This window comes from Ambystoma mexicanum, chromosome 2q (assembly GCF_040938575.1).
Source record: "Ambystoma mexicanum isolate Mex_15411 chromosome 2q, UKY_AmexF1_1, whole genome shotgun sequence".
NCBI classification, from domain to species: Eukaryota; Metazoa; Chordata; class Amphibia; order Caudata; family Ambystomatidae; genus Ambystoma; species Ambystoma mexicanum.
Genome location: NC_090924.1, coordinates 520,332,874 through 520,356,966, shown reverse-complemented (window position 1 = coordinate 520,356,966; position 24,093 = coordinate 520,332,874). Strand labels below are relative to the sequence as shown.

Below are 24,093 nucleotides of genomic sequence, written 5' to 3'. Positions count from 1 at the left end.
ATGGGTGCAAAAGAGCACCCCCATCTGCACCAAAAGAAGGTAAAACATGATAGCGCCCTGCTTTTATTATGTCGGTGGGGGCCTGCTTGGATTGGAGGGGGGTGAGTACCCCCAAAAACAATTTCTTGGTGGTCTAGTGGTCCTTTCTGCTTCCCAGGGGTGGCAAAATGGGGCCAGACCCTCACTTTGCCCCCCCCCAGGGAAGAAGAAAGGATCTGCCTCTCCTTGAGGGAGGGTAGGGGGGGGCACAAGCATGGGTTCAGCCTCTTGATTCCCCACAGGTCTGCCCCCCAAACAGCACCCATCTGCCCCCAAAGTAGGCAAAACGTTGTGCCCCCCTTTTTTTTATTATGTTGGTGGGGGTGGGTGTCTGTTTGTGTTGGGTGGGGGCCCACCCCCAAAATCAATTCCCTGGTGGTCCAGTGGGGATTGCTGATCGATGACCAATCTATTTGCGTGAGGGCTCTTTGGAAAGGGAAGAGTCCAATGAGCCATCACTTGTCACTTGCCATCACTTGTCCATATCGGGCATTAAATGCCCTTGCAGGACGCAAGCCTTTCAGCTTCAGCATGTAAATTTCATTTCCTGATGACGTCAGCGCATGTAGCGTGATCTAACATCATCACTACATCCCCCGACCCCCAGGCACGGAAGGAGAAGTCCTCCCCTTCACTGCCTGGGGGTTGGGAGGATCACCGCAGCAGCAGGGGGCAGGGTGGAAGTTTATTCACCCCCCCCCAGCCCCCTTCTAAGGTAAGCAATGCAGAGGATTGATACCTTGCCCTCCGCACTTAAGGGGTTAAAGAAAGTAGTTGCAAAGAGCAAGCGTGCATGGGCTCGAAAGCAGCCCCAATGAAAAATGTCAAAACCAGATTAAGATCCGAATCTCTGACAACAAAGACAGTTGGCGGAAACTTTTTTACAAGGCCCTTCAGGAACTGTGCCATTACAGGGACTGTAAAATAGGAACCTTGATCCAGGGACCTCTTGCACACAGACAAGGCTGCAAAAAATATCCTTTGTCTTTGGTGACCTGAAAGCCTGCTGAGGCCACTGACAGAAGGAACTCCATCGCTGTAGTGGTGGGGAAAGAGACAGGGTCAATCTTGCGCTCCCTGCACCACGCCTCAAATCCTATCCACCTGCCACCTGCAAGCGCACAAAGATCTTGTAGACGGTCTGCGTGCAGCCAGCAACACCTTGAGCACCTCCTCAGAGAGGTCCCAGTCATCATATCTCAGCCTCTAAAAAGCCACGCATGTAGGCTGAGAGATTCTAGGTTCGGGTGAAGCACCGGGCCCTCCTACTGGGTTAGGAGATCTGGCCGCAAAGGCAACCGAAGAGGTGGGCAGATAGTTAGATTAAAGAGATCCGAGTACCACGTCCTCCTCACCGAGTACAGGAAGATCAGGATCATGGCAGCTTCAAACCTCTTGAGCCGCCTGAGAACCCAAGGGTTGACAGGAATCGGAGGGAAGGCGTAATTAAGAGGAAAATTGCAATCCACAAGAAACGCATCCCCAAGCGCGCCCTTCACTGGGAATTCCCTCTAGAAAAACGGTCTCACTTCCTGTTGGACTCTGTGGCAAACAGGTCCACCTTTGGGGTACCTCAGCGAGAGAAGACCTCCTCTAGGACTTCCTGACACACTTACCACTCATGTGAGACCATGCTCTGCCTGCACAGAGCATCCGCCAAACTGTTCTCTGCCCCCCCTGATGAACTGCAGAGACTGAGATCCGGTTTCCAATAACCGGAACCACAGCTGCATCGCCTCTCTGCAGAGGGGGCGGTAGTGCATGCCACCTTGCTTGCTCAGGTAGTGCATGGCCACCGTGTTGTCCGTCAGAATCAGGACATGCTGCTCTTCCAGAAACGGCATGAACGCCCTCAATGCTAACCTGATGGCTCGCAACTCCAGCCTGTTGATGTGCCACCTGGCTCCCGTTGCTGACCAAAGGCTGTTCACCTGCAAGTCCTTGCAGCAAGCACCCCAACCCTTCAGAGACGCATCTGTGACCACTGAGGTCTGAGGCCAAGGAGGCCAGAAGGTCTCCCCCGCCATGGGATTGTTGTGGTCTGCCCACCAGTCGAGGTCGTTGATCACTTGGCTGGACACTTTGAGGGGATCCAAAAAAGCCCAGAGCTACTGTGACCATTGATTCCTTTAGGAGCCACTGTAGAGATCACATGTGCAGCCTGGCCTATGGCGCTAGAAAAATACAGGAGGCCATGAGACCCAAGAGGTGGAGGAGGGAAGGCGTTGGTAATGTGGCGTGGTTCTGGAACAAGGCAACCATCTATGCCAAGCTGTTGACTCTCTCCTCGGGAGGCAAGGCCTTTCCTACCCGGGTATCTAGGACTGCTCTGATGTACTGGAGCCTGTCGACTGGCGTCACATGGGACTTCCTGAAGTTCATGGAGAAGCCCAGCCTGTGCAGTAGCAGGCAGGCAGGTGTCCTCCAGATGAGACAAAGGTTAACCAACTTGTCATGGTTAGTGGAGGCCGCATTGGGGTGGGGGGGTGCCTTGCGTGGTGCGCTGCAGCAGCGACGTGGTGGTGAATAAACTAGAGTTGCAATAAAGTAGGTTGGGCTACAGGAGCTAGGGGGCGCTATGAGTGGCTGCTTCCAAATTGTACAGAGGGACATTATCTATGCTGCACTGGCTTGCTGGAGTGATAGTGAGGGCACTATATCCGCGTGTCAGAAGTTCAACATCGGCATAAATGGAATTGATTCGGATTGTGTCGCTAGCGTATAGTAGACTGATGTTTTTTTTTAACTCAGCATAGGCATGCAACATAAATAAGACACCTTCTGGCACTTTCCGTTAAAGCAATCATTAGCAGTTATTAGGCATATAGGTAAGTTAAGGAATGCACTATACCAACACTTGAGAAGTGAACATAGTCATAACTGAGTATGAGTATATTTGAAATGCTAAACTATAGATAACACTTCTGTAAACAAAGCTATCGTACATGGAAACCAGAGTTATACTTGGTATGGGTGAAGCGCAATAGTGATACATGAGCAGGTCGTGTTAATCAGGATAGTACGTGAGGGGGCTGCAGAGCATGACCCTTTTACTGCGTTAGAACAGTGTTGAATGTCGCTGGAAGAGTTGCAAGTATATCTTAAGTTTGATGATGCCGCACTAAGACACATCACTAGTATTGTCTAGTATTGTCTATGATGGGAATACATGGACCCAGATCTCCTGAGGTGAGCCGCAACTACCGCCATGAGCTTGGTGAAAATCCTTGAAGAGGAGGTCAGCCAAAAGGGAAGCACCTTGAACTGGTAGTGCTTGTGCCCTATGATAAACCTCAACCACTTCCTGTGCTTTCAATGAATCGGCACATGGAAATAAGCATAAAGCAGATCTATTGACACCAGCCAGTCCTGAAGTTCAAGAGCGTGGAGAATTTCTCTCAAACTCACGATCCTGAACTTGCCTTTCCTCGGGAACTTGTTCAAGGCCCTGAGGTCCAGAATGGGACAGAGACCTACTCCTTTCTTGGGCACCAGGAAATACCTGGAATACCAACCTGATCCTCTCTGCTTGGGCGGTACCTCTTCTACTGCACCCTTCAACAACAGGGCCCTTAGTTCTTCCTGGAGCTCCTGCCCTAGTTGGATTGGAGGAGATGGGGGTCTGTCCGGTGGATTTCTTAAGAAGGGGAGACAGTAGCCCCACCGAACGAGGTGTAGGGCCCAGGCATCTGATGGGATTTCCTGCCACTGGGGCCAATGCTCTGCCAACCGTCCACCAACCAGTAAGAAGCCCCCCCCCCCGCCCAGAAGCTGTGGAGCGAAGGCCTGGAGACAAGGCCAGCACCCCTCTTTGCAGATCCACTGCGAGGGACTGCCAGCACGACCCCCCGCACACCTGCCGCCCTCCCAGCTGACTTCATGATCAGCTTCGGTGCACCGGAGTGCCCGCCGAACAATCCAACAGCTGATCGATCCCACGAGGCTACAGGAGCCTCCAAGATGGCCCCCACGGTCACCGCAGCAACCAACACAACAAGGAAGCCGGATTGGCTCTGCTCCGCTCCCTGTTCCTCCCCTCCCCTCCTCCTTTAAATGGAGGCGAGGTGCACCGGGAGGCGAAGCCGTGGAGCGAAGGCCTGGAGACAAGGCCAGCACCCCTCTTTGCAGCTCCACTGCGAGGGACTGCCAGCACGACCCCCCGCACACCCGCCGCCCTCCCAGCTGACTTCATGATCAGCTTCGGTGCACCGGAGTGCCCGCCGAACAATCCAACAGCTGATCGATCCCACGAGGCTACAGGAGCCTCCAAGATGGCCCCCACGGTCACCGCAGCAACCAACACAACAAGGAAGCCGGATTGGCACTGCTCCGCTCCCCGTCCCTCCCCTCCTGCTTTAAATGGAGGGGAGGTGCACCGGGAGGCGAAGCCGTGGAGCGAAGGCCTGGAGACAAGGCCAGCACCCCTCTTTGCAGCTCCACTGCGAGGGACTGCCAGCACGACCCCCCGCACACCCGCCGCCCTCCCAGCTGACTTCATGATCAGCTTCGGTGCACCGGAGTGCCCGCCGAACAATCCAACTGCTGATCGATCCCACGAGGCTACAGGAGCCTCCAAGATGGCCCCCACGGTCACCGCAGCAACCAACACAACAAGGAAGCCGGATTGGCTCTGCTCCGCTCCCCGTCCCTCCCCTTTAAACGGAGGGGAGGTGCACCGGAAGCGAAGCCGTGGAGCGAAGGCCTGGAGAAAAGGCCAGCACCCCTCTTTGCAGCTCTTCGCTGCTCGTTGCCATCCGCCAAGACCGACCGGCAATCACTGTCTAGAGGTAAGAGGATCCATGCATCCCCTCCCACCCTTCTTCTCACAGCTGATTCTAGACGCGATCGGCTACGCGCACGCACTTTCTACGCCCCACACAGAACTGTGCCACAACCCACAAGCATTCGGAATACTCGCTTACCCTTGAAACCCAATGCCACCTCCAGATCGTCTGCCACAGGTACGCTCCCGCACACCAAATCCCTTTGTACCTCTCTCCAGACGAACAACCCCCAAGACCCCCACCCCTCACCCAGCACAGCCATCAGGATCTGTATCGAGGGCACCAGACAAAAAAACTAGAGCTAAACCTCTTGCACCCCCTAAGATCAAATCTGAGGTCTACAAGACAGTGACCTTAATGCCTGTGACTCCTGATAATGGGACCCCCACGATTGCCAATTCTTCTACCTCACCAGTCAATTGTATTGATGTACCTGCCACTGTTACCATGCCTATGACCCCTGAAAATAGGACCCCCACTATTGCCAATTCTTCTACCTCACCAGTTGAATGTATTGATGTACCTGCCACTGTTACCATGCCTATGACCCCTGAAAATAGGACCGCCACTATTGCCAATTCTTCTACCTCACCAGTTGAATGTATTGATGTACCTGCCACTGTTACCATGCCTATGACCCCTGAAAATGGGACCCCCACTATTGCCAATTCTTCTACCTCACCAATTGAATGTATTGATGTACCTGCCACTGTTACCATGCCTATGACCACTTAAAATGGGACCCCCACTATTGCCAATTCTTCTACCTCACCAGTTGAATGTATTGATGTACCTGCCTCCGTTACCATGCCTGTGAGCCCGGACACTACAGCCCCCCCACCAGATACCACCCCTCCCTCATCCCCCCCTCATCTGAAATGTGCCCTGATTAACGCCCGTTCCGTCAATGCCCATGCCCTGGATATCCATGACCTCATCACCACGAACAACCTAGACATCCTCATGGTCACCGAAACATGGCTGCATGAAGCCTCATGCCCTGCGCTCTCCCTTGCACTCCCACCTGGCTACACTGTCATTAGGCAAGACCGCCCCACCAAAGGTGGTGGAGTTGCAATCATAGCCAAAGACTCAATTAACATCAGAAAAAATGACAAAACTACGAACGACATCAGTGAATTCCTCCAACTTAAACTCTCCACCTCCCACCACTGCACCATTACACTTCATCTGGTCTATCGGCCACCCGGCCCCATAGGAGACTTCCAATCCACTATCACTCACCTTTTGGCAGACAACCTAAAGAAATCTACAAAGCGATCCTCCTCGGTGATGTCAACCTTGGTCTCAATGACCCCAAGGACCCTGCTTCCAAAGCACTCAACTCAGCCCTTGAAACTCTGGGTTTCTCCAACACTGTCACAGACCCTACCCACTCATTGGGCAGGACACTTGACTGGATTGCTCAGCACAACTGCCCTCTAACAATCACTGGCAACTCCCCCACCCCATGGTCTGACCTCCACATCATTACCTTCAACATCCCCACCTCCTCCTCCCCACCTCCCCCCCACCCTCTGCCTCCTGCCCTCACCAGAAGCACCCGCCTCCTCATAAAAGAAAGACTTCTACCATTCCTCCAGGGTCCTGCCTTCAGACCTCCCTTCTCCAATGACCCAGAAACCCTGGCGCAAAACTTCAACAAGGCTATATCGGCAGCAATCAACTCCATTGCTCCTCTCAAACCTCTGAAGTCCAAACCCACAAGCCACACCAACACCTGGTTCACCCCAGACCTACTCAAACTCCGGACGGACAAACGCTCTGCCCTTGCGCGCTGGCAAACCTCCCAAGATGACAAAGACAAACTTGACTTCAAAACCTGCTCAAAGGAATACAAAAAAGCCATCATTCAAGCAAAATCCAAATCATTCGAAGCCAGAATCACCGAAGCCAATTCCAACACCAAAGAAATGTTTACCATATTCAGGGAACTTGAAACCCCTACCCCTACACCCCAGAACTTCACTAAAGATAAAGCCTGGTGCGACGGCATCCAAACTGCCATGCGCAACAAACTAGACCTCCTTCAAGCCAAAATCTTGAACTCCAGACTCTCTCTGCCCACCCCCCCTACTCCCGCCCCCCCCTATCTAGATGCCTCCCCCACCTTCTCCTTCAAAACCATCCAGGAGAAAGACATCATTACCCTAATGAAAGGCATCAAACCCTCCAACTGCAAAGGAGACCCCTGCCCCGCCACCATTATCAAAGACTGTGCTGAGTACCTCGCCCCATTTCTCGCAGCCTTTGTAAACGCATCCTTCACTACAGGTATAGTACCCTCCTCCCTCAAAGAAGCATGGGTCAGGCCTCTCATAAAGAAACCCACACTTGACCCCACCTCACCTAACAACTACAGACCCATCACCACCGTCCCCTTCCTCCTTAAAATTCTGGACAAGGCAGCCTATCTGCAAGTCCAACACTTCATCGAAGAGAACCAACTCCAAGGCCTGAGACAATCTGGGTTCTGCCCAAAACACGGAACCAAGATCGCCTTACTGGATTTAAAAAACCAGATGGATGATGCCAGAGACCTGGGCAAACCTGTCCTGCTCCTCCTCCTCGATCTCTCTACTGCGTTTGACCTCGTGGATCACGACGTTTTATGCCACCACCTAACCTCCACTGCAAACTTTTCAGCCCATGCTAGTGCGTGGATCACTTCCTTCCTACATGGAAGGACCATGCAGGTCTTCTCTGATCTAGCTACTGCATCCCCAACCATTATGCTGTGTGGGGTCCCACAAGGCTCCTGCCTCTCTCCCCCACCCTCTACAATATATTCACTCGCCCCCTCTTCCTCATCCTTGACGCCATGGGAATCTCATACACTAATTACGCGGACGACACGCAGATCCTCGTGACCCTGACAGGCGACTGAGACTGACTCCAAGACCCTCAACACCATCTATAACGCAATCCAAACCTGGATGGCTGCCAACAGCCTCTGTCTCAACTCTGACAAAACTGAACTCCTACTTTTAGGCTCCCCCGAAACCCTAAAAAAACCTGACGCGCAGTTCTCCCACTTCACCGTTGACTCTATCATAATTCCAGTATCTGAGTCAGTGAAAACCCTAGGCGTCTACCTGGACTCCAATTTGTCCATGACCAGACAGGTGAACGCCATTGCCTCCTCAGCTGCCTACCAGGCCAAACTCCTCAATGCAGTTAGATCCTACCTCTCCAGCGACACCTGCACAAACATAGCTAGGGCTATCACGGGATCACGGCTGGACTACTGCAATGTCCTCTTCCTAGGGACCTCCACAAAAAACCTTGACAAACTGCAAGTCACTCAAAACAACGCCCTCTGCGCAGCACAAGGCATCTCCAAAAGAGAGCATATATCTACTGCCAGAAGAGCCTCCCACTGGCTACCTATAAAAGAGAGGATCATCTTCAAAACCTTGACCCTCACCCACAAATGCATCCACTCTGCAGCACCAGCCTACCTGGCACAAAGGATCCACCCGGCCATGTCCTCAAGACCAACCAGGACCCCCTACACCAACCTACTCACTGTACCCAGGGTAAAAAAAAACAAGAGCAGGGGGTGCCAGCTACCCCTACCTTGAAGCCCTACACTGGAATGCCCTCCCCACTGCCCTGCGAGCTGAACCTTCTCTGACCACCTTCCGCAAAACCTTGAAAACCACCCTGTTTGCTTGATTCTCTACCGTCTCTCATGTACACCCGCCATATGTATACCTGACCTGTGTAACGCCTCTATGCATATTATATGTTACGCCTATGTACCCAATCTGTAATTTATGCATAATGTAACTAAGTTGTCTGCAAGTAACAGCGCCACAATGCCCTTGGGCTGCCTGCGCGCTATACAAATGTAAAAAATAAAAAAAAATAATAACAATAATTACGGGACACAGGAAATGCATCTGCCGTTGCCTGGCTGGTGGGAGCTGTGCTTTTCTGCCATAAAGTGCCTATCACCTGTAGCCTCTGGCAGGTTTCGCCGGCTGCGCAGCCAGGCCTAATGATCTTGTAGCAATTTTTGATTCCTTACATTTCTCTAAGGATTCATCGGCTTTCTGGCCGAACAGGAATTCGCCCTCGAAGGGCATGTCCAGTTACTTGTTTTGAACATTAGGCGAAAAGCCTGAAGACCACAAATAGGCATGCCTCCTCAGAGTTCTAGCCGATTCCATTGAATGGTCCATGCAGTCGGCCACGTCCAGGACCGTTCGCAGTGAATGCCTGGCCACCTTTTTCCCATCCTCCACCAGCTGAATTAAGGTTCCCCTCTTGCCAGCCTATACTTCCCAATCATTTTGGAGCTGGCTGGGGGAATGGAGCAGGGATGCTGCCAAAGAGAGGTCACGGGATCGGCAAATGCTGGATTCAGAGGCATGTTGCTTTCTGTAACTGGACCTTTGTCCAATATATCTGTCAGGTCATACCCTGGTACTGGCAATGCTGAAGATTCCAAACCCCAAAGTGTCAATCACCCTTTCTACCAATGCCCTGAACTTGTCATGGTTATGTGTATAGGGCCTGGTTTGCTGGAACTCGAGGTCTGGTGTAGTATCCAAACCGCTGGCCTTGTGAAGCCCCTTGTCCTAGTTCCAGAAGTTGAGCCTGGTCGTCAAAATAGTTGGTGCCACCTGTTCCCATGAAAATGGGGCCAACATCTACCTGGTCATCGACGTCATCTGCATCGAAATGGTCAACATAGTGCAGAAGAAATCGGAGCGTGAGAGAGAAGCACAAGATTTCTCACCCAGCTTCTGCGTCGAGGGCTTGTCCTTCAGCGCCGATAGTATGTCTGTCGACCGAAGCCGACACGCCAGATCGCTGGCACTTTGAAATGCACAGAAAGGCCTCGAAGACCCCTTCGGTGTCAAGCTGGAAGGTTTTCCTGATGTCGATGGTGTCGGCGCTGGGGCTTGTGAGGGGTCGGGAACCCTGAGCGCCACTCTTGGCTCTGAGGCCGCCTGCTTGGGGGTGGTCACACGCACTTGCAGTGGCATGTTTCCTAAACATGTGTAGCATGGAGGTTTTCGAAATCCTTCCACTCCTGTCGAGTGGTAGGCCCAGTCGACGGCTTACCTCCTTCCGTCAGCGAATCAAAGTCCCAACGCTGGCGGTGGCGTCTCTTCTTCTTGTGGGACGAGGAAGAATGACTCCTTGAATAGGACAGTATCTTCGTTCGCCAATGTTCTTTTTCAGGGGAACCCCCTCGGTCTCAGGCGTCGAGGACCAGACTGTCGACTGCACCCGAGATTTACAAGGCGGTCGAACTCGAGCGTGCTTTGCAGCCCAATTGCATAAAGATTTTGGTTGCATTTTGGTGCACAACGCATATCCCTAAATGTCATGACCCGTGCCGAGGCACCTGAGGCATAACTCATGCGGTTCTGTAACAGACATTTCGGGTTGGCAGTCGGTACACCGCTTGAATCCGAAGACCCGGGGGACATACATCTTGGGTCGAGGAAAACAATTTTCTGATGAAAACGTTGATTATAGAGTCAAAGACTTGACCGTGTTCCTAAAGGAGCTTGTTAAGTGCGCGGAAAATAGGCACTGAGGTGTGGGGCGTAGTGACATGTTATATATGTATACATACATATACATACGATGCATGACGTCACGTCCAGAGTTAACGATTGAGAACCGAGCAAGACCAATCGACGACCGATGGCCGCGTTGAGGTCCACTACGCCCCCTTTCGAAAGACTAAGTCAAGAATCAAAGAAAGCGTAGAAAGGAATTTAAAGAGTCAAGAGAAACAATATAAAAGGACCTTGAAATAACTGAAGGCCTTATTAAGAGAGGTAGCAAGAGGCTATCTTAAGATCTCATATTGAGGAGGACTTTGTGTAAAAGCACCCCATGAGAAGGGAGTAATTCTCCTGGTCTTTTAGCTGTGTAGTAAAAGGGGTAGGGTCATCCTAGTTTAGTTTCAGAAAGAGGACAGACTTGATTTGGACTTTGGACTTCACCATTGACTACTAGCAGCCTAGTGTAGTTCTTTTAGGTAGGGAAATCCTTAGGATAGGGAATGTTAGGCATTTTCTTTATCATATTTCCAATAAATGATACATATTGTCTGTCTCCTCCTTCTGACCTACCACAACTGACAGCCATAAATAATGATCAGTACCCACAAAACAAATGAACTTTGCAAGGTAAGTGGAGCAAAAAGTCTTCACTTACCTCCAAAAGTCAGGAAACGTTCAAAACAAATGCCAAAGGTAGGGTATCCCATTGCTATATATGTAGGTAAAGCAGAAAAAAGAAAACTCTTTCCAAACTTGAGCTACCAGTATTATAATCCTTTTGACTGATTTCTTCCTTAATGCATGGGGTCCACAATGCTTTTCAATAGGTTTTGTTGCATTCTTGATATGAATTTAAGCTGTATATTTAAGGACTCAAAATAATCACTTTAGTTTTAGGAATGTTAGGCATTGAAACAAATGAAGCCTTGGGTTTATGAATTAGCTGATCACAAGACTTTGTGGTTTCATAGAAAAAGGTGATAACATTTTGACACTGTGTACCACAATGCCACGTCTTAAACATGAAAATAGCTAAAAAAAATAAAAATTTTAAGTGAGGAATAAAGGATAAATAGAAGCCACAAGTTAAAATGGCAATTGGACCATTACGGGGCACCCATCGCTGTATCCTCTGAAAATGTCGACTTTTTTTTTATTTCGACTGCCTTTACACCACATATATATGTGGGAAGTTTGGGGGGGTAATGGTATATAATACAAGTGGGTGGGTCTCTTTTCAACCCCATATATATGTGGTACAAAGGGGGACGAAATAAAATAAAAAGTCAGCAATTTAAGGGTCGCATTGATGGGGGGGGGGTCGCAGTAATTGTACAGAGTCGTTAAAATGTTTACTTTTTTCGGAATACCATTTTAAGTTTTGGATTACCCTGTATTCTTGTCCACAGCTCTCCTCCCTTCCTCTAGGTTGACCTGGAAACCTTAAGCATAACTACCACTAGGTCAGGCAAGGGAAGCTAAAAGATTTCCTGCGTGCTTATGTTTAGGTAGGAGAAACCACACCCTAAATATAATGCAGGGGGGCATCCACACAATCTTTCTCTGTTATATAGCATCACGCCATGTCAAACTGATCTTTCAAAAACGGGTTTATTCTGAAGCCTTGTGTTGGAGAGATTTTTCCAAAGCCCTATTTTCAGGGCTTTGAAAAACTAACTGGTAGTGATAGGCTGGTTTATCACCAACTTAGACCTGACACTCACTTTGGTAAACATGACAAAGCTGCGAGAGGAAAGGGTTATTCAAGGGTACAGTTCATCAACCCAACAGCACACAAAGATTTGTTTACACAGTATAGAACTGAATATTTACTATATTGTTAACATAAAGCATTGACAAATGTACACATTTACAGTTAAGTACTTAAGAAATAAGAAGACATATTTATAAAAAATGCATTGCAATCGGATAGGTAAACGCTTGCTAAACCTGGATGCACAACAAAAGGCATAGGAGCTGTCCCTTTACCTGCAGGAGGCCGATGATGGAGAGAAGACAGTCCCACAAAGCCTGCTGGTGTTCACTGTTGAAAACCTGTGGCTGCAACAGCTCCAGGATACCCAATACATGAGTAAAGAAGATAAGATGGTTCTGCTGTCGGTATTCGTGAATATTGAGGTGAACTCTTCCATGCAGAAGAGCAGCGATCATTGGTAGATGCCTGAAAATAACACAGACAAGTATGATATTTAGACATCACTATACATCACGTGCACAAGACTGGTCCCAAGTGAACGTCAACTACACCCATTTACGCATAAGTAAAAACACAGATGGTCAATTCAAAATCTGGTGAAGGGAGAAACAAGCAGTAAAAAAAATAAAAGGTGTAAAGCAGTTGGCACCTTGCTACACCCCTGTATACAAAGGTTTTGCGAATGGAGGGTGGGAAATTCATTTCCGTCTCATCCCTCCGACTCTGCCTGTAAAACCTTACAATTTTTAACCAGCAAGAGTTTAACATGCCAACATAAAACAAATGGTTTCCTATTAAATCTGCCTGGAATTAGCACCTGCTAAAAGCAGGTGGATGTTAATGAAATCCAATATAACTCGCTATTGGTTAATTTTACACAATGAATTTTCCACACAGTTTCTTGTTTTGTGATCATGACAATTGATTTTATTCATCAATCTGTTTAATGCGTGGGCTCGTGGTTTCATTCGTGGTCAGCCAACACGTGTTTCGACTCGTGGGTCTTTATCAAGGCTGATACAAGTTAAAATTACATACATATGACCCAAGTTGGAGGTGGATGTGACATTTGTGACATAATGCAATTGTGTCAGTGCCCAGTGAGTTTATGGTGAGGTGGCATATGGTTTGAGAGTGGTTCCAACAACAATTTGGGAGCGGTAGGCAAATATACAACAAGCTATCACAAGTGTTTACATATAGTTGTGTACAGGTAATACATAAATCGAGTAACGAGGGGAGGAAGAGGGAGAGAATGGAGAAAATTGAAGTTAGGTGTGGCTCAGATGTGGAGCATTGGCATTTGGTTATGAAGAGAGAGACGAGAATTTTCATACCTATTGGCGGAGGATGGAGGCCCCCAAAGGGGGTCCTGGATGAAAATAATGAACAAAGTGTTCTTGACAGCTGGGCTCTGCATAGGACCTTGTGAAATATGACAATGCATTACAACGCACGTCACTATAGGGATAGTGTTACAGACACGCCTTGTCGACGTCCCCTTTTCGACTACGAAAAACAAAATGCAATTCTCCGCAGTGACCACTGGATGTCGGACCTATGCACAGCATGTCAATCTAAGCAGATACAACCATCAGAAAGGATTATTAGGACGATGGACATCGTGTGTAATATGAATTGCTGGGGTGAAGGTCCGGGGTTTAGAATTGAGCTGGGTGCGCCATTGTGCGACACTGACTTGGTGATATAGTCTTGCATGCAGGCAACCTCTAGGCGGCAGGAAGGAGGCCCCGGGTTAGTGCAGGGCGGCCTGGCCTTGTAGGTGAGGCGCTTTGTGGGGCGAGGGACTGCGGCGGGACCATGTGTGGTTGGACTGGCCGCTAGTCCTCCTATGCTGTCTGGGGAAGTGATGAGAGGAAGGTCATGTGACCAAGTGGTGGGACTAAAGTGGGGTGACTGAGATACACGTGTGTTACACAAAGAGCGAGGGTGGGAGTAATGGAGACTGTCTGGGGAGGTTGGGAAGGTGGCGTGTGAACCCCGTTGAGGGCGCTTCATGGTGCCGTACGGAGAGTCCCACGGTTGGAGAAACATAGTTGAATGGCAGTGCGGGTGGCAACTGTTGCGTGCGGCTGAATCAAGCATTACAAACTTGTATTTTTGATTTTGTATTTTGGAGTAATTGCTCTCAGTGGCCTCTACATTGGGTTGGGGCAAAGTGTCGAGTGTGGCAAGGGTTGTGGCAAGGTGCTGAGTCAACCCCTGGAACGATTCCAGATCAGTGTGCTCCTAAGTGAATAAGAACTACTTCTACCAGAAATTGTCAGTGGGACCTCGTGTGGTCTCTGTCCGGATAAATCCAGGCTGGGGAGCTGGGCTGGGGAGTGTGCAGAGGGGCCGGGTTGTGCTGCTTACCTGGTATGTGGGTGAGTTGCGGCGTCAGTGCGTCCTCGCTGTTAATCCGTGTTTGGCGAGTGAGAAAGAAGATAATATATGTGGAATCAATGACTGTGATGCACAGTGAGAAAAGACATGCTGTGCGCATGCGTCGTGCATATTGTTAGTGCATCACGTTAAGTCTGTTGTGTATATGCATAGTTCACCGTAAAGTCCTTTCAGTGGCAGTCTAAGGTGGAGGCATCCATGACTGTGAGGCACATGTGCAAGACAAGGACGTACTGTGTGCATGCGTCATGCATAAAGTAGTGCTGATACACATACCGTTAAGCTTATTGCGCATGTGCGTAATATGCATAGTGTCACTGCAGCGAGCAGTTTAGGGGTATTGTGGGACAGGTAGTCCCAATTGTGGCAGGCGGGTGTGGTGTCATGAAGGGGGACTCACGGTAGTTACCATGCCTTGGACCATAATTCAGAGTGGCGGTGGCTCGGTCATAATAAGTAGGTTGAAATCCAATGTGCCACCGGGAAGTGTGAGCATGGTATGCTCAAGTTGGGTATTACCATAGTCAATTTGCAGAGTAGCACAATGGAGTGTTTAAGGGACACCATAGCAGACGCACTGTGTCTGTGTCTGTCGGTATTTGGCTACATAATCCTATGTATCCAAGAGTGCATATACCATTGGGTATGTAAGAAGTATAGCCCAATGATGTGGTGTCTGGGCTAATTAGTCACCGGTAACCTGTGGGTCTGGAGGAGCAGGTGGGGGGCTCATGCAAGTATGTGGGTCTACCCATGATGCAGCGTGTGTAAACCCAGGTGCCATGGACGCAGTGGTTGTCCAGGGTGGCCCCCCAACCCTCGAGAGAGAGAGAGAGAGAGAGAGAGAGAGAGAGAGAGAGAGAGAGAGAGAGAGAGAGAGAGAGAGAGAGAGAGAGAGAGAGAGAGAGAGAGAGAGAGAGAGAGAGAGAGAGGGAGAGAGAGGGAGAGAAGAGTCTGTGGTGATGGTGACCTGCGGTGTAGGTTGCCGGAAAGGCTTGCCCGTCTGCAAGTTGAAGTCCCTGGACCACCATGTGAGGTCTGGGTGAAGCGACGGAAAAATGTTGATCATCTCTGACTGATGGCCCCCTTCCTGGTTCCAAGATGCTGCAAAGTGCAGCTGTATCCTCCTCATACTGAGTCTCGTGTGGGGGACGGTCAAGAGGACTGCTGCCATGAGACCCAGTAGGTGTTGGTACCACCAGGCTAAGGTCACTTCTCTGCTGAGGAAGTGCGCCGTGATCTTGTCCTCCGAGGGAAAAACTTTCTCGGAGCAAGTGTCCCAAATGAGGACCAAGAAGGTCTGCATGGGCTGCAGCTGCGTCTTCTTGAGGTTGAGCGAAAAACCCAGCTCGTGCAGTGTGTTCGTAAGAGCGTGGGAGGTTTGGTGCACTGCTTCCAGAGATGTAGCCCTGGTGAGCCAGTCGTCCAGGGACGGGTAAATGTGGTGGCCTTGCAACCTGAGGAGGACCACCACAGTGTTCATCAGCCTGTAAAGACCCTAGGCCCCGAGTTGAGGCCGAAAAGGAGCACCTTTTTATTGAAATGGAAGCCCATGATCCTGAATCATAGAAAGGAACAATGAGGCTGCAATATTGGGACGTGTAGGTACGCGTCCTTCAGATCCAGGGAGCACATCGAGTCTCCCTTGCACAATGTCTCCGCTTTCAAAGCTGGCGTAACCATCTTGAATTTTTGTAGAGATGCGGAGAGGTTGAGGGTGGAAAGGTCCAACACAACTCTCAGGCCCGCCTGGTTCTTTTTCTGAATGGCAAAAATCCTGGAGTAAAAGCCGAAGCCTCTCTGGGAGGCTGGGACTTCCTCTACTACCTGGCTCTAGACGAGCGACCGTATCTCCTCCAAAAGAGTTGCTGTCTCAACCTGTGGGAGTGGAGGGAAGGAGGGAGGTGAGGCTGGGAGACTACACAGAGGATCCAGGGCTCCGTGAAATTCTGGTTCCAAAAATGTGCATGGGGAGCAAGCCTACCCCCCACTGGAGACACGTGGACCCGGAGGGGCGTGTTTAGCCTTCTTTTCCTCTGAGGCTGCTGCGGCGGAGGGGGACTGGAAAAAGGCCTTACCCCCACCTCCAACTCCCCTTTTCGTTTTTTACGCCGATGCTGGAAAGGCGTATGGTCAGGCTGCCTGGACCTCTGCTCTTGAAAGCCGCGGAAACCTCCGTATGTACGCCCCTTCTCAGAGCGTTGCTTTGACTGGGTGTACGATTTGGGCATGGTCTTTTTAAGAATGGTTAAAGACTTGGCCGTTTGAGAGCTGCTTTTCTTTTTATCCAGCTACACATCCATTGTGGAGTGCAAATGGTCACCCCCTTCGAACAGAAGATCCAGTATGCGTTCCCGGACATCTGGGTTGAATTTCGTAGCACGGAGCCCGGCCGTTCTTCTCATGTCCGTGGCAATACAGATGGCACGGCCAGGGGTGTCAATGTGGGCCACGGAGGACTCCATGATGTCCTGCGCAACGATTCTGCTCTCGCCAATCCCGCCTTGAATCATGATTGGCTCTGCACCGGAAGCTCTGGGAGGAAATCCGAAATTTCCTGCCAGAGCCTCTGGTTAATGGCTGCCAGCATGGCATCAGTGCAGGTGCAAGGAAGCGTTGGAATACAGCTTCTTCCCGTACGCCTCTAAGATCTTCTCCTCCTTGCCTAGCAGCGCTGCAGAGGAGGAGACTGAGGCTTGGAGTAGAGTGATGCTGCAACGATCACGGAGGAACCGCCTGTGCAGGCTGCTGAGGCTGAACAGGGACTGGAGGAGCCTGTGCTGGGGCCTGAGGCGCCGGCGGGACAATTGGAGGGAGCAAGTCCCTGATGGCAACCCAGAGGATGACCCCCATCTGTGGCGATTTCATGAGCCCGAGGAACTTTTCAAAGAACATGTCCTCACAGGCTGGATTGGTGGTAGGCGATATTGACGGGGTAGGAGTCGGCTGCTGGAGGCCATTGCGTGCCCTGCCCATATGGACGCAGCAGGAACCTGCCTTGCACAAAGGAAGGATAAGCCGCATACCTGGTTGACACCAGTCTCACCTTGACACACGGTCCTCCGCCTGCCTTCCCTGGAGGGGTGTCGGACAGATGTCTGGATTTTCTGGCGTGGCGGCCAGCTTGTCGAGCTGCCTTCCACGTGTCCGCGTGGTGTTGCTCGGCTCACTGGGCCGCGCCCTGTCCAGGACTCTTGAGTGTAGATCATGGGGCCTACCCTGTTCCTCAAGCCTGTTAAGGTGAGTATCACGAGAGTGAAGCGTACCTGTAGACTTGGAAGAAGATCTTGACGTGGCAGCCAGACTGACGACTGTCTTCTGATGAGTAGATGACGCGGGGTACCCGCCTCCCCGCCACCCAAGGTTGAAACAGGGTGGAAGATGGACCGACTTCCAACGCCACGGGACGCACTCTCCTGATTAGCGTGGCGTCAGGACAGTGCAAGCACTGACAGGAGAGGCAGATGTTGAATGTCCTTTGACAGTAGAGTCCGAAGTACTTTCCAAGAAGAGGTCCCAAGGACCCAGTAAAGAGGAGCGTTGAGGAGATGCTGGTATTGCTGCTGAGCGTATACAGGGAGACTGAAGTAGATGGTTGAGCCAGGCACCCGCAAACCACTGGTGAAACAAAAACGACAGGCAGGTTGATGGTCCGACTGCTGCAGCAGCTGGTAGTCTCAAAAGTCCCAAAAGGAACCAGGTAGCAGCTCAGGCAGGAGTGTGGGAACCAAACCCAGGAACTGGACAGAGGAACCAACCCCAGGAACTAGACTGAGAACCAACCCAGGAACTGGACTGGGCAAGGACAGAAAACGGGAACCCAGGAGAGAGGGAATGGCACCCCAGGATAGGGAACTCCGGGACCCAAAAGGACCTCCAAGCAACACCAATGGAAGGAAGGACCAGGAGCCACAGGAAGGGCGAGAAACCAGGGAAGCATTCAGGCTGGAGCGGGCGAAAATACAGGGCAGGAACAGGAGAGCAACAAACGAGCGAAGAACACGATCAGGGCACAACCGCGTTGAGACGCGACTTGCCCCTGATCGAAGCTCGTTTTATGGGATGGCCGGCACCCGAGAGGCTTGAAACGCAAACCGTCTCGTTGCCGGGTGCCGGCGCATCCAAAGCGAGGCTTGAGGCGCAAGCTCTCGCCGTGGAGAGGGCCCAATCTAATGCGCATGCGCAGAACCAAGACCGTGGTCTCCCGCGCATGCGCAGAGGACTCCTGACGGGAACCCTAGAAGCTCTCCCCATGGCGGATCCCCGCAAGCGAAAGCGCGGGTAGATCCGCCAAGAGGGAGGAGAGCTAGCAGGTGTGGAGAACCCCGGTCTCCAGGTAAGTGGCATGACAAAGCCTAGGCCCGGTAGGAGTTACGCCCTCGGCGGAGCTGCCGGTAGAACTGCGTAAAGTCGCCCCCTCGGACATGCTGCCGGTACTTGGGCGTAGTCTCTCGGGTGAAAACCCGGTAAAAGAACCTTCCGGTCCCTAAGAACCATCACTGGGAGGATCTGCAGATCCCTCAGCCTCTCGGCCGGAAGCTGATACAGCCTCGGTACTTGTGCTGGTACGAGGACCTGTGTGGTCCCTCCAGCGTGGGCGAGTCCTTGGGAAGGAGTCTCCCCTGTGGGGTGTACTGGAAAAGAGCTGCCCTACCTTGGGGTTAGATTGATGATAGACGAAGTCCTTTAGGTCCTCTGGAGGCGATCTGTGGAAGAGCTCTCTCCACCTGGCCAGTCTGTTCTTCAAAGACCTCGATGAAAGCGCGTTGCACGCGGCACAAGCTTGCCAGCCGTGGTCAGGGCCAATCTAAGTATTTCCATATCATTACAGAATTCCACCCACTTATGAGCAGATGCCGCACTGGAACCATCCGCGCAAAGGCTGTTAGATATTAACACAATGTCCCTATTCATAATCTCATACCTACTGCATCTGGCATTTAAGTCGCCTCATATCAACATCCATCCCTCCTTAAGCATGTTTTGTTGCGATACAAGAATGTTGTAAATGTCTAGTTGCTAGGCATCCGTATAACTGCCTCCCTGAGGATCATATACATTAATCACCAGCATAGATCCCTGGTCGTCCACCATAACCACTGCTGCAATGACATGATCACACTCCTCCACACCCACAATTTCATATTATTTATAATGATTAGCACAGAGTAGGAAGGCCCCCGTATGGGCTACCTGAAACTCCCTATTTGACTTTTCTCTGTTAACAAGTGAAGCCATTAAAGGAGGTCTCTCCTACCAGCCAAGTTTCCTGCAAAAGAAATATATCTGCAGAACTTAATGATAAGCCATCAATGTCATCAAACAGGTGGGAATGGCTCCCAGTATTCCAAGACTTGAGCAAGAAGGATCAGGCCCACTTTTGTAAAGGAGGTGAAAAGGACAATAACCAATGCCAATGAGACAAGGTGGGAATGTCAGCACACTTAGTAATAGACACAGACTACACAGAATAACACGAAGGTGCCAAACCACTACGCTTTTGACAAAGACCCTCCAGGAAGTTTGTACCACAGGGCTTGGATAACTTTTTTTATAGGAAGGTCAATGTCATATTCCCATTTAAGCAAGCATTCAGCATTTTCTCTAACCAGCGCCACTAACTCCATGGAGAGGCAATGAACCCTTGACACAGCAATTCAACATATTCAAAGTCCGAACTTCTTGTGATCCTACGTGCTAGCAAGTGACCGAATAGTTGCAGAATCCTGCCCCTATTCACTGCCACATTTTCTGCGTCAAACAAACTTGAGATAGTAAATGAAGTTGAAAGCAAAGCATCACTGCACCCCTGCCCATCCTCACTGCAGCCCTTATCCACATTAGCCATATGAATAATTACAACTTCCCTTAATTCACAGTGAGGGGTAGTGCCATGCAGAGTCCTTTCCTCATCTTCAGCCACCTCCTCCACTCCATCCGATTCTGTACTACGATTACATAACACTAAGTTTGATGGGGGAATTTTTTACGTATTTCTCCAGCCTTTCCTTTGATTAGCCCATTTTAAGAAGCCAAATCGTGAGATTCCCTTCTTTGTTTCTAGCCCTTTTTGCACACCGAGCAGCTTTTCTGTGCACTTTGCAAGATTTTATCAGCATGAGAGGGAGAACTTCTGGTCTTTCATCACCAATAGATTCCTCAGGCACAATGGTTGTGGAGATTTAATATGATAGAAAAAATGGGAACGAATGGTAGATTTGACCGAATTCGGTCCGTACCATTAGTTTGATTTTTTTCGATCAATTTGGGTCCCAAAATATCGGACATGAAGAGCAGGGGTGGCGTGGGTGTACCCCGCACTGCATGCATGGTATCTTCAGCCTCAGGGGTTGCTGGGGTGTCCCCCGCATCCATAACATTGGCTGCGGGGGACAAACGTTGCTCAGGCCCCCATTTTGAATGAACGGTCAAAATGGGGGCTCGAGCAGTTACAGTGCGGGCAGACCACCCGCGAAGCAAACCTTCGCGGACAGACAACCCACATCCTTTAATATCACTTTCCTTGCGCATTCTTGATTTTTTTACTTTTCCACTGCTCTTTTCTCAGCAATATTGTATCACAGAAGGGCTCATTTGGTTCAGCTTGCGTAGATTCCCAAATATCCTCTCCCGGCTCCATATACTCAATAAACAAGTAAACACTCCCTGGGACTTGTACTGTACAGTTTGACACCCCTTGTTTGTCAGGCGCCTTAGGCCACGGGCGGTTCACCAGTTTACTTTCCATCACATCCAGCATTATGGAGTGTTTTTTGCACTTCACCATGGATATAATCGCGTAGCTTTAGCAGTATTTTACGGGCAAAATTGTGTGTCACTGAGTCTCCTATTTCACAGGCCCCAGGAGCCAGACAACTCTCAGAGGTAAGATTCCCCTGTACCCGTCCCGATAATTGTGGAGAAGTGGATAGCCGTGCAGCTGGGAGAGAATGGCAACAGATGCAGACTCCAAATTAGGCACTGTGCCGACCTTATCCACAGTTCCAAATGACTGGGGCTCTGCTTGGAGAGGGTAACAGAGGTTAAGGAGTGAATTGTTCTCTAAGCCAGCAGAAATACCTGAGTGAACATCTGTGGCCAAATCCACTACCGCAGCACTACCCATACCTTCCACTGTGCCACTAATGTATGTTGTAATTTTATTCTTATGTGGCATCACGGCTACTACACCTTGCCCATGTTCAACACCACAATCCTTAGACAAAGAGGACACATTTTTATTTGAAGGCTGTGGAAAATCCTGCAAGGGAGTCTTCTGCTTACATTTATCAGGGCACTGAAATGTAATACTAATCAAACTATACAGAAGTGGCGCGACAATAAAGCCTATTGCCAGCCCCTTCTGAGAATTAACACATTTAATGCAAATAATAATCGGAATGCCGCACACCAGATAACTGAAGCCCAGTATGCAGGACCGGAACAAGTGTTGATTTAACACTCACCCGTGTGCAACTGCAAGTAAAGGTGATTCCAGCACGGAAAGATAATACAGTTAGAAAGTAGCATTCACTTAAGGGAGACCATCCAGTGGGCCCCCCGTAAGCCAAACTGCAACGACTCTTTGTCTCCCCGTTCTTCACGCTGTCCACAGCTTAAAGGGTCCCAATCTAGTTGGACGCCACTGTCACTGTGTGCAGACTCCTTGACAATGAAAACCCCACAGTCACTGTGGGTGAATTCCTAGTGTAAACTCGAGCAAGTAAAAAAAAAAAAGATCAAAACGAACTAAGAGTGCGTTTTCTTAAAAACTCATATCAGCAAGGGTCTGCTATTTTCTCGAGCTTCCTCCCGAGCCTTCTTGAGCCCCCCCTGGGGGCTCTCAAAGGGCTGCAGGGCGACCGCCACCAGAGGCACTCCTAAAGGTAGCCACACAGAACAAAACAAACACCGGGTACATTGCTCCCAGTTACCCCGACAGCCGTCACAGCACTCCACTACGACTGCTGCAGTGCTGCCTGGAGCCACCTGGAACCACTCCACTGTCCACTTGGCAACCAAAGTAAAGAGGAAAGAACCTTGGGGTGTCACACTACGTCGCAACGCCAAGCTCGTCAAGCTGCACCAAGTCCCGAACACATTGGTCCTTCCGACTAGGCCTGAAAAACAGGTTACTTACTTGTAACTATTGTACTCCAACATGGGTCTGGCATGGATTCACATGCTCATGAATATTCCCCATCGTCAGGCTGGGAATCCTCGGTAAAAGAAAAAACAGTTTCACTTTCTCTTACAAACTGTATTTCTCCTTTAAACCGATCACTGTTATCTGGATCATGCTGCCCCCATCCAATGGCAGTCCTCCCCTAAGCCCCTCCTCTGGCAGCCATCTTCAGATTTGGTAAGCATGTAAAGTGGCAGTATGACCAAGAAGAGCTGCAGAGGGGATGAAGGGAGGGTTAGCATGTGAATCCATGCTGGAGAACAATAGTTACAGGTAAGTAACTTGTTCCTTCTCCAGCATGGGGTCTGGCATGGATTCACATGCTCATGAATAACGAATACATAGCAATACAACATTACACAACCACGGTGGGGGGGTGCCAAGGCTCAACAGAAGCAATTAACTCTTACCTCTGGAAAAGACTCACCTCAAGCAAACAGGTTGCATAGAACTGCCGGGCCGACTCTGGACTCCTCCCTGGAATCCCTGTCGACGCAGTAGAACATCGTGAAGGTTTGTGTGGACCTCCACATAGTAGCCCTGCAGATGCCCAGCAGGGGAACACCAGACAGGAATGCCGTTGGCCATCGCTCTGGTGGAGTGAGCTCTCGGAAGGCCGGGCAGTGATCGGTTCGCCAACCGATGACAGTGCATGATGCAGCCGGAGGGCCACCTTCAGATGGAAGCCTTGGACAAGGCCTTACCATGGTTCACAGGACGAAAGTTCACGAACAGTTGTGAAGTCTTCCGAAAACTCTTTGTGTGTGTCATGAGCAACGTCCAGCGAGTGCAAGGCCATTTCAGCCGGTGATGAAGGCTTTGGGAAAAAAACTGTTAACACCAAAGTTTTGTTGAGGTGGAATTCCGACAGAATCTCCGGCATAAAAGAGGGGTGCATCCGCAGCACTACCCTCGAATCGTGGAAAGTCAGGTATGGTTGCTTGCAAAATAGGGCCTGGATCTTACCTACCCACCTGGCAGAGGTGATGACCACCAGGAAAGCCGTCTTCCACAGGAGGAATTTAAGAGGGGCCTGATTCATAGGTGTGAAGGGGGCCCCCATGAGCCTCGCCAGAACCACGATGTGTTCCCACGCCGGGGCAGGAGCCTTCAGCGGCCGAAAAAATATCAAAAAAGTCTTTTGAGGAACTCCTTGATGAGTTGGTGAGACCAAAGTGAAGATCTTACTGGAGACCTGGTGTAGCGGGAGATAGTCGCCTGATGCACCTTGATAGAGGCGTGTGGCAGTCCGGCTTTGGCCAAGGATATCAAGTATGAAAGAACTTGCAGGGCCATGACCCTCAGCAAGGTAATCTTCTGCGACCGGCAACACGTAGCGAAATGCTTCCACTTGTGACCATAGCACTTAAACATCGACATCAACCTGGCCTTGATGAGGACCTCCCTGCA

The 24,093-nt window shown here is 50.3% G+C and overlaps 1 protein-coding gene across 1 annotated transcript in view; it reads right to left on the bottom strand.

Moving 5' to 3' along the window:
• The window catches only part of INTS1 (integrator complex subunit 1), a 2,112,141-nt gene that overhangs the window by 263,756 nt on the left and 1,824,292 nt on the right, over positions 1-24,093 (bottom strand). The window contains exon 41 of the mRNA XM_069647642.1: positions 12,365-12,557. Coding sequence (XP_069503743.1) covers positions 12,365-12,557 — 193 coding nt within the window. The remainder of the gene's footprint in view (positions 1-12,364; positions 12,558-24,093) is intronic.